Raw genomic sequence first — 11,428 nt, 5'->3', positions numbered from 1 at the left:
CCCTTTAAGTTTTAGGAGCTATAAATTTTTATGTAGAATTCAGCTGTATAATGATCTGTCTTGAGTTTGTGGGTTTTAAATAACAAATTGCATGATTTTTATTGGGTTCCTACATCATTCTGATTAGTCCTGTCTAAACTTAAATTTTCAGCCAGTTTCTTTATTTTGGCAGCCATTAAAGAGGATTCAGCAAATTTTGGTATGTCTTCCTGAAGGTAAGGGTATTTAAGGCTTGCATTGATAACTATAAATTATTTTCATCACAGGAATACTTACAAACCAAATAAAATATTAATTCATATTTTTATTCATCTGTAAACTATTACATTAAGAGCAACACAATCATAAAAGAAAACCACACACACTTAAGAAATCCACATTAAACAGAAGTTACCCAAAACACAGGATTTTTACTTGTGAATTTAAAAAGCTTTCTTCCATGGTTCATTTATTAGCATTGCAGTATACAGATAGATTGCGGTTGTCAATATTTAAGTGTGTCAGGTTCTAATTAGATCTTAATACCTTTGGATCATTTTATACATCAATTTGCACGTAACTTCTAAACAGATGTTTTCAGTTGTAGCAACTTATGAGTTTTCTACTGAAAATTCCAACAGAATAAACTGTGCAAGAGCAAATTAAAGTAGAACTTTGTCATAACTCACTCGACTGAACTACTGTTATTGTACAAATAAGTTCAGTATTCAATTACTGGTGCACCACAGCATATAAAGTTTGAGGACACACACTATATGATTCAGTTATTGTACAGTATGAGGGCTACTCACAGATAAACTGGAAACCTTTTTCCTCTAGTGATACTGACAATGTGCTGTCTCAAATGAAAAAACTTTAGCAATAATTTAAAGAAACTCTTTTAGGAAAGAGTTCTACAATTGTGCCAGCAACATTTTAATACAGGTTGAACTACTTTATTTTTTAGTTGGATGTGGTACTATATTTAAATTGAATACCATATGCATTCTTAAAGAACATGGATGGAAAGTTTGATCTATAGATGTCATTTGCTAAATGAATCATTTTTCCACATATATCATCTCTCTCTCTCTCTCTCTCTCTCTCTCTCTCTCTCACACACACACACACACACACACACACACACACACACACTATACTTTGATGGCAAATTTATAAATCTGTCACATACATACATACGTGTCCTTATATTTAAGGTAGTATTTGCATATGAAATTGAAAACAGAGTTATGTGATATTAAACTTGCAGGTCAATTCAGATACAGTGTGTACAAAACTTCGTGAATAAATATGGATCAACACTATGCTGACCAATTCGAAGCTATAAGAAGGGATGCATTTCTATACCACTTGCACAAATTATCAAATGGAAGATACAATATTCACTTATTAAAACTTATTTATTTATTTATTTTCCAGCATCCATTAACATGTCTCTGAAACAGTTTTTAACATCATACAGATGTTTTATTACATTTCTCAGATTGTCATACATTCCAAGATAATGTAATATTCGCTTAGCAGTGTTTACATTACTGATACTTAATTGACAAGATTCCTTTTCTGAGAAAGACAAGGATCAACGTCTGTATGCAAACTGTACAAACATTTGAGAAATAAGGAAATGAGCATGATGCCTGGACAAAAATGCTGAAATGATTGCAAATTACTTTATCACAAAACTCTCATATATATTAAAATGCTAATATTTGTAACATATATAGATTATATAATGTGCGTAAAATATATTAGTACATTAACAGATAATAAAATGGAGTCTGGAGAAACATGTCTTATTGTTAAGGTTGCAACAATTCTTCAGGTAACATTGCTACTGATACTTAAGTTGACAGTGATAAGAATTCACATTCGTAAACAAAAATCGAATTTATTTCATAATATTGTTCACATATTCTTTAACAATCATTAAAAACTTGGTAAGAAAGTTATACAGTGAAAACCATCCACTTGATGCTACTTCTGTTCAGGCGAGAAAGAGTGGTGTTAGTGTAATTAATACTTAAATGAACCTGAAAGACTCCTGCTTATGTCACCTTTCCCAAGATTTTTTTTTTTGTTTTGCTTAATTTGCTGCATACTTTAATGAATGTATACAAGTACAGAGAACACTGACACTATTTAACATACATTTATGATACTTTCTAACAACATAGCCTGCCTAAGTGTCACTTATACAAATCTCTACTCCTTTTATAAAATGGGTGGTGAGAAGAAAACCTAGTCACAAAGATTTGCGTATAAAGCCTACTTACATGTAATGCCTGATAACAATTACAACATACAGAATGCAGAGGATGTACAAGACGTACAACACAAATAGAATGTCAACTGCATGCCTCATTTCCATCAGTCTTCTCGACAGTTTACGGTCCCTTTGTTGGTACAGGCTGCAGCAACATGCCATCGTGGTGCACCATCATTCAAAATTAATTCGCGGGAGAAACATCCCTCTTCGACTCAGCCAGACACTAAAACATTAAAGTCAAATTTTTAACAAACATTTTGGAAAAAGACACTTTATATCTGTAATTAACCATGTAACAAAGCTTTACTTTTAATAGGCAATCTACTTTAAACAAGAACAACAAATCAAAGTTACACAAGTTGTGTTTCAGATGGATTACTTTTTATTCATTCTATCAGTTTCCATAAACCCTATCAGGGATGTGGAAAGAGAAGTTAGACATTAATAAGTAGAAGCAGTCATTGGAGGTTACTTATAATGTTCTAAATTACTTTCACTCTGATAAAAGCCGCCACTGCCACAGCTGCTGTTGCGGCCCTTATATCATCTCAGTTTAATACTCTTCATAACATTAGAGCTGTACTTACCCAACACCTGTTCCCAGCAGGAGTGAGATGAAGTTTGTAAGGAAGAGGGTGTAAAGAACTTCTTTTGAAAACAAGCTGTTCTTGCCAACCTTAGCATGGCGAATGCTGTAAGTTTTTCTCTTGGGATGTTTAAATTTCCAGTCCCTAGAACACAAGCAGTTTTATCATTTTCAGCTTCAATTCTCTGACAAGATCTGGACTATAATATTATACTAATCTGTCAAGTACGTGTATATAAGAAAGAGCCCAAGGTTACTAATCTCATTCAATACACAAGTTATCTCTGTAAGATTAAATTTGTGAATGCCTTCGAGTTGATCAGATACTGATTGTTTTAAGTAACTGGTTTATGGAGCAATGCACTATAAAAATATTTATGCGTAATTATAATTATAGGGGAGACGATTCACCATTCACATTTTTAAGTAACAGATTATTTTTGTTTTGTTTGCTTGTTAATCACTCACACTACTACTGACATACATTCTTCTTGTCAGGTCCTTTGATTAACTTAAACAATCTCAAACATACTCATCAATGAAAATTTTGACGCAACATTATTTCCATCAAAAACTGATGACTACATCGGAAGTTTACGTGTTGGCACACACACCTGCTCACAGGCAGAGGATCTGAAATTTTGAATATCTTCCACTATTTATTATTAACAGATTCACAGAGACTATTTTACACATCATGACAGCCCCCCCTCCCTCTCTCTCTCTCTCTCTCTCTCTCTCTCTCTCTCTCTCTCTCTCTCTCTCATGTAAAATACTTCTAGAAACGAAGGGACAGGTTCCTTAGACTAAAACAAAAAAACTTCTTATGAACATACTTCCAAAAATACTTTATTATCGAGTTATTAATTGAAGTGGATTTTCAGTGACTTATCTGTGCATCCACTGACTCATATCGTAGATGATGATGTGCTGCCAGGGAGACTTGTTTACCTCTGTCTTCAACATGTCCACTGTGTACATGTAGCAGGTATATGAGTGGGGTAACTAAATGCATTCAGACTGGTAAGATATTCATTTCATGAGCAGACACACATTTTTATGAACAGCTGCACAAATGATAGTGGACACAAGGCTGCACAGCTGTGGCAGATGGTGTCTCCAGGCAGAAGGCAGCCAAGTCATCCAAGCTTTGGTGCTGTATATCACTGTGTTACTGAGAAAGGATCTGTAGCACCCCAGACTATGGATCAAGGAAGACCATATGTTGCTCATATGCCTGACAAGGAAGAGCCCACCTCCAAGTTCAACATGAGCAACTCTTGTATTTATACCACCCACCACATGAGAACTTTTGCTGTCAGTCCATTGTTTGTCTCCTTCAGTTTTGTTTACAGATGAGGCAACATTTTGAAGAGACAGAATAGCAAATGTCCACAACCAACACATATGGGCTGATCACAATCCTCTTGCTACAGTACATGCTAGACATCAGCATCACTTCAAGATTAATGTGAGACAGGAATTCTAGGCGACTGACTGGTATGGCCATAGGTTCTCCCAGCATGTTTTACAGGAGCTGCCTACAAGGACTTTATTCAGAACACCCTCCAAGACTTACTTGAAGGTGTGACCTGCAAGTAAGAAGAATCATGGGGTTTGTGCATGGTGGAACTCCAGCAGACTTCAGTCTCAGCATTCGAGATGCAGTGGCTGGTATCTACCAAGAGACATGGATAGGTAAAGGAAAACCAGTACCTTGGCCTGCAAATTCCCCCGACTTCAACCCTTTGATTTACCATTCAAATCCATCTGAGTATTTGGAAGGATGTAGCAATCCACGATTCAAAGAATGCGTTTGTGTTCAGAAGGGAGAAGAGGACATTTCGAATATTTATTAAACATTGTGTGATGAGCTCCAGTCACCTAAATTGTAAATTTTTAATAGTAATTAAAACTAAGGATTGCAGCAATATTGTGAAAAGAATAGTTGCTGTGCGCACACACACACACACACACACACACACACACACACACACACACGTACATATGTATGTATGTATGTATGTATGTGTGATTGCAGTATCTGGCAGCTGAAGCACTATATGGTCAGTAGCAACTATCCGTTTTATAATATCATTACATTCCATCCTGGATTTTCCTTAGACTAAAACTAAGGATTTTTGGACATGTGTTTATATGTATGATTTTTCCTTGTTTTGGTGCAGGGCACTTGTCCTCAAAGATTGTAAAAGTGTTTTTGATACACTGTGTGTGTGTGTGTGTGTGTGTGTGTGTGTGTGTGTGTGTGTGTGTGTGCACTGTTGGTGAATATACTGAATACATAAATTACTTACTTTGGGGGTACTTGGTCAGGCCGGCTGCTCCAGTCCCAAATCCAGTCTGTGCTACGGTCAACAGTCATGAAATCTCCATCCTGCAAAGTGAAAAAGATAGACGTTTGAATATGAAGTTATCATGAAAGGTATTCCGTAAATGTTTAAAACCCGTATGCTTTAAGCAAAAATATTTACCAGTAGCCAATTCCTGAACTTCACTGTACATTTATTTTTTGTTTAAAAGGTTCAGAGTAATTTCATTTACTGAAAAATGATGGTGTTTAAACTTTCTGAACAATATATTTGTTCTTTGAATCTAAATACCAGTGAAATAATAGAATAATTTTAAAAAAGTTTTTTCTATCTGGGTCAGCTGATAACTTCACAGGCAGTGAAAGAAAGAAACAGTGTTCACTATCAATATGTATTACCAGATTTAACTTAATGGCCGTAAGACATGGACAATGAACACGAAACTGAGGGTTACTCTGCCGAGAGAGGCATGTTGGTTTTACTAAAACATGGAAGAAAATTTAGATGGATGAGGGGTCAAACTGGAGTTGAAGCGAAACTGAGGGTTACCCTGCCGAGAGAGGCATGTTGGTTTTACTAAAACATGGAAGAAAATTTAGATGGATGAGGGGTCAAACTGGAGTTGAAGATGTAATTAAGACTGCAACAAAAATGAAGTGGCAGTGAATACCCAGGCAAATGGATCATGGGAATAAGTCATGAAATGCCAAAATATGAATTAAGACCAGAGCAATTGGGTTGTTGACAACAAAAAATGTTAAGGAGCATGGACGAATACAGCTGGAACCATAATGCCTAGAGAAGTCTGGACGAGACATTTATTTAGCAGTGGATGTAAACTAATGATGATTAAATAACAAAAGTATGAAAGGGGCACATACCAGGAAAGAAAATATTCTAACCAACAGCAACAGAGGAAGGAGAAGGAAGAGGAAACAGACTCATGTAGATTATGCCCATGAAGGTGGCAGGATGAGAGAATGTGTTTACTAGTGTGTTCCCCTATCTGTATTCAGGGAAACTCATAGGAGGAGGATCCAAATAGCCTATGTGGTATGTAACAGGCTCACCCTTTAGTCATGCTGCATAGCATACTGAGTCCCAAAAATACATTTCATTTGTGTGCAGTGCCTGTTTGGTAATGCTCATCCCAAAGACTCAAACTGTGCAGTGAATAAATATCAGCTGGTAAAATGACTTAGGTACTTTCAGTTTTGGCCATGACTTTAATGCACATAATTTTCCATTAGATTTGAACAGAGTATTTGATATGGCTGGATGTCTAAGATAGGTTTTACAGTAGGAACAACCGCAGGGTTAGGAACCATGAGCTGGAGTGGTCTTTTTGGAACATCACAGTATTTGACAAGCATATTGTCTAGATTATGGGGCAACTGCGGCTGGTATAAGATATCAGTGACAGATAATGAAATTGCAGGGCTCAACTACTGAAAGTCAAATTAATCCAGTTAGGCTGCCAAGGCCTTTGTGGTGCTGATTTTTGACAAGGGTATTTTGAAGCTGTTTGCAAATTGAAATTTCATGACAAAGAAAGAATATTTTAAGGCAAGGGGAAGGAGGGGGAAGGGAGTGTGGCTTGTAAATTTTCAAGGATTTTGTGATGGTGGACATTGATTAATTTCAGATATCCGTAGTCCAGCATAGGGAGCATCAGATGTGGAAGGGGTAGCATCTTAAATGACCTCATTGGTGACATGTAAATACGTTACTTTTTTAATATATCAACCACACATGAATCGGGATAGTGCTCTTGCAGTTAGTGAAGTATCAGAACTACAGCATTGAACAAATTATACAATATGTTTAAGAGCACTGAACTCTGTGGTTAGTAACTTTAAATTTGGTTTAATCAACGTATGTATTTACTAGGCGTGCAAAGAGCTAGGAGGAGGTAAGATCTCACCATAAGCACTCAATCAATGGTGTTAATGTGACCATTTAATTAGAAATTTAAATCTCACTGCAGCTTGAAATTTGGAATAGTTTTTGTTGTGTGCCAGGAGTAATTCGAGGACAAAAAAAGGCTCGACCTCTCAACCAACCGCGCAGTTTATCTAGAAATCTACATCTGTGAGTAACGAACAAATTATTACATACCAGTAACGTTTACTATTACTGCAGCGTATACATACTTAAAAGGAGGAAGTTCCCTGCAGGGTCTTAAAGGCGTTTCAAAGATCTTTATTGTCTGATGCATGTGTACACTGTGCGGGCGTCAAAAACTCGCCCCATTAACAGAAGAATGAAGAAGCACCTCTTTTAAAAAACTTTCATTACTCGTTGCCTACATTCTTCCTCACTTCTAATCCAAGCATTCGCCTGTTACTCCTATGTCACCCATAGAATTTTCCTTCACAATGTGTTAATTTCAGTGTTCTGTAAATGCGAAAGTTTCATCCTGCATAACTGTTTGTATATCAGAAATTGCCTTCATTTCAGTATTTTTTCTTCTCTCCATACTGTCACTGCCCATGCAAACGCAAGGGGGCAGAGCAAAATAATTAAGAGCCACCCCCCCCCTCTTACGCTAGTTAGAAATCTAACGCAAGAACTGAAAATTGTGCCTTGCTCTTTATTACACCACTTTCAAACTGTCATGCACGGAGAGAGAACACACGAAAAACAGGAAACATTCAACAAGGACAGCACTAACCTTCACAGAAGTTTTCGGGGTATGGAACGGTGTCATAATTTAACATAACTGTCACTGAACGGTAAAAAGTCAACATTTCGGTTTTATTCACACAAAGATACCGTAGTTATTTTACAACATGACGCGGTTCAGTGCTTAGGAAATCCGTTATGTTAACTGACTGATCGCGTTAGCCCACGCACATGTATTAGTAATGAAATTGCTACTGCAATCCCATTCTTTTTCGGAAAAGTTGGCAAATCGCAAAGTCTGGCACGTTCTCCCGAAGACTTCTGCCGAGTATCACCTATAGTGAGCGTAGATACGGCGAATGAACTATATGTGAACTGAATGAACTAGTTCCCCCGTCGGAGTCGGGCAGAACCATACCAATTTCAAAGACAGTATGTCTAGGAAAGCACTGTGGTTTCCAAGCCATCGTGGTTATCTGACTGCCCGCCCGAAACTCCATGACGCCCATCTTTTGTAGTTCGCGCCTGACGCAGCAGCTGAGACGCATCGTACGTCGCAGTGCTCCCAACCGCAACGCAGGCAGGCATGCAGCAATGCTGTGGCCAACTGCGCCAACCGCAGACCGCAAAGGGCGTGCTGCATTTACTGCAGCATGAGCGAAATCCATTCACAACTGAATTAAACACTACAGCGCGTGATTGATACCAAGGGAAACACAGCGACTAATCATCATCTTTGCAAAACTGCTTCTTCTTCCGTTCTGCACTCTATAAACATATGCAACGTGTTTGGTTTAAATATTGTACCTTGTCAAGAACAAAGATATCATTTTTGGTCATGGGTATTTTCCCCCCTCACGCCTACGCAAAATCATCATCAAAGAAATGGCATGCTGTGACTGATGACATTCTCACGCACCCAGAAAAAACTTCCGAGTGTAGGATTCATGCAACAACTTAGAATATTACATGTTCAGTTCCGGGAAAATATCAGTTCAGTCTACAAGCAGTACCAAATACAACGTTATAATAGCACTCGTTGAGTTTATATCGGGAAGTGATTTTATGTGAATTAGTATGAACGAACGCACAGTTTTAATGATTTGAGAGATCTCCTGAAATGTACTATTAAAATACGTGTTACCGAGTGTTTTGTACTGTAGCTGATCCGATGAAATGCAGGCAATTTCACATAAGATATTTTATGCAGTTCCTGGAAATTAAAGTTACCTTTGCAACATACTAATGTCAAAGTACAATCAAGATGACCAAAGCCATAACATGCCAAACGTAAAGACTAGCAAATAAAAAGATGGTTTGGACAATCGACGGAAAGCACTCGTGTTGAATAAACCTTTGTTAATCGCAATTTTTTTTAATAGGAAAATGCCATTATTATCCTATCCTGCGCTAAAGTTCATCGTTTACTATTTCGGGTGTTTTTAAATCTTCCTTTCGTGTTTAATTTTATTTGTTTGCGTTTCTCCACTTAATCTGTTTACTGTTCTTGGAGATGGTTCAGCGAACACTTTTGTCAAGTTTATTCAAAGAAAGGAACCTCGAATTTGTCCCGTACCGAGAGAGTAACTTAACGGGTGGAATATCTTAATTGATAGACATCAAGAACTACCGGTATTGCTATCTTTCGAATCTCTTAACAACAGTCTTTCGTTGGAGAAACTACTAACATTCTTTGGTCCCACTATGAAACGATCCTAGAGAGATTACGTAGCTAAAAGTAGACTAATAACACGTTACAAGGATGCGTAAAACAAACACCGGTATCTGAGTGCACCCGAGAGGGAAACCCTAATAAATCTGAACATACAGTACTATAATAACTACTGCAGATCACTTGGCTCGAAATTACGGTCACTACTGTAAAATGTATTAAGTATCGCGTGACTGCAGACGAAATCGAGGCCGACGTAAAGCTGCCCCTAGGCTGGCGATAGTATTGTACAATACGAAATGTTGCACAATATTGTTGACATACTAGAGAGGCCTCTAAAGATAACACCTTAATTCAGTAGGCAGCACTGAAAGATGGAGGGAAGCCACCAATGCACCGGGGAACAGTGGTGGTGTCTCCGCGCCTAGTGTGAGTGTGCGTACGCCGTCTGCGCTGGCGCCAGCTGCGCCGGCAGATTATAAATACACGCGGCAGCGCCGCACCGGCGCAAGGTCGCGCATCACGCCACTGCCGCCTTCCCCCACCGCCGCTAGCCGGAGGCGGGCTGTGAGTGGCCGGCCGCGCTGCGGGCAACAACACATGCGTACTGGCAGGACTACCACGATTAACGGTCGCCGCGTGGCTCACGTCGTCTATGCTAAATGTTAAGGCTAACGTGTCGTAATCAAACACGGTTTCATAAAACAAGCTGTTTTCTGTGCGGTATGGCCCCCGAAGGGAGCAGATAGAGGGTATGAATGACCATCCTTTTTACAGAAAGGATAAATATAGCAACAGAATTAAGAAACTGGCTATGATCATACAATTTATTAATCACCAAAGCAAAATCCATAATGGATGTTATCAATAAGATTCTCCACACTGCCGATAACAAAGAATAGAAGTGTCATCCAAACATTTCAAAACAGGTTTTATTTGCTCGAGAAATAAAATGTTACAAAATGATCTTTACGACTTCGATCACTTATAATTGAGAAATGTTAATAGAATGGTAGAAATTGTCACCCACATCTAGTTTTTTCCCTTATTTTAGGGTAGTTATCGACGAAGATGGCAGGCCTCACCAGCAAATGACACGATCTGTGGAATGGCTGATACAGATCAAATCTGAGAGCGAAGTTCAGGGGACAGGGGTCTAGGAAATCGGAAACGTCAAGAAGAGGAAGAGTTCTGGACGTCCGAGCACGAGTGATTCAGATGTGGAAGAACGGGCGCAACAGGATTCTCCCGAGCCCAACCGAATCCATCCGTCTACAGTCTCGTCAATTGCAGCTACCACCGACCACGGTGCACAGGATGCTCCACAAGAAACTGAACCCGACTGCAGATCAAACCGCAAAGCATTTGCAAATGGTCCCATCGACATGACCCGGATTATCTGAGAATGGAGATGTTCACAAATGAAGGTTGCGTTCATTGTGTACGATAAGGTAATCCGACACAATGTTAGGATTTGGGAATCTGAGGACTCCCACTATCAATTGCGCGCGACATAGCAAAGATAAACCTATGGTGTGATCTGCTTCATAAGCTAGTGGTAGGACCGTTTTTCTTTGCAGAGGTATCAGTAGCCTCGACTGTTTATGTGGACATGTTTGAACGGTTTGCATTTCCACAAATCGAGAACCTACAACCTCACATCATGCTGGAGCAGGTTCGGCCCTCCTACTTCACATCTATCGTTAGGAAGACTTTGCCAATCCAGCTACGTGAGAACGTCCAGAGATGGTCCCAAGGTCTCCAGACATAGCCCCCTCAGAAGATTTTTTCTTTGGGGTTTTGTGAAGGATGCTTGCTACCAGACCTCAATGCGAGACATACATGAACTGCAAGCTGACTGATGTAATGTTAGTAGTTCATATTATACCGTCAGAGCTAGCTGACATTGAACAAGCTGCCCTAGAGTTCTGACGAACCGGTAGTACTTA

The 11,428-nt window shown here is 38.8% G+C and overlaps 1 protein-coding gene across 2 annotated transcripts in view; it reads right to left on the bottom strand.

The window, feature by feature from the left end:
- Positions 1 to 284: 284 nt before the first annotated feature.
- The window catches only part of LOC126188031 (BCL2/adenovirus E1B 19 kDa protein-interacting protein 3), a 325,431-nt gene continuing 314,287 nt past the window's right edge, over positions 285 to 11,428 (bottom strand). For both annotated transcript variants that reach the window (XM_049929454.1, XM_049929453.1), the window contains 3 exons: positions 5,168 to 5,247; positions 2,854 to 2,997; positions 285 to 2,489 (listed from right to left, as the gene is read on the bottom strand). In XM_049929454.1, the coding sequence (XP_049785411.1) occupies positions 2,438 to 2,489; positions 2,854 to 2,997; positions 5,168 to 5,247 (276 nt within the window). In that variant the 3' untranslated portion in view covers positions 285 to 2,437. The remainder of the gene's footprint in view (positions 2,490 to 2,853; positions 2,998 to 5,167; positions 5,248 to 11,428) is intronic.

The sequence above is a fragment of the Schistocerca cancellata genome, chromosome 5 (assembly GCF_023864275.1).
Source record: "Schistocerca cancellata isolate TAMUIC-IGC-003103 chromosome 5, iqSchCanc2.1, whole genome shotgun sequence".
NCBI lineage: Eukaryota > Metazoa > Arthropoda > Insecta > Orthoptera > Acrididae > Schistocerca > Schistocerca cancellata.
The sequence above is the reverse complement of the archived record's forward strand: the minus strand, read 5'-3'. Positions and strand labels throughout refer to the sequence as shown.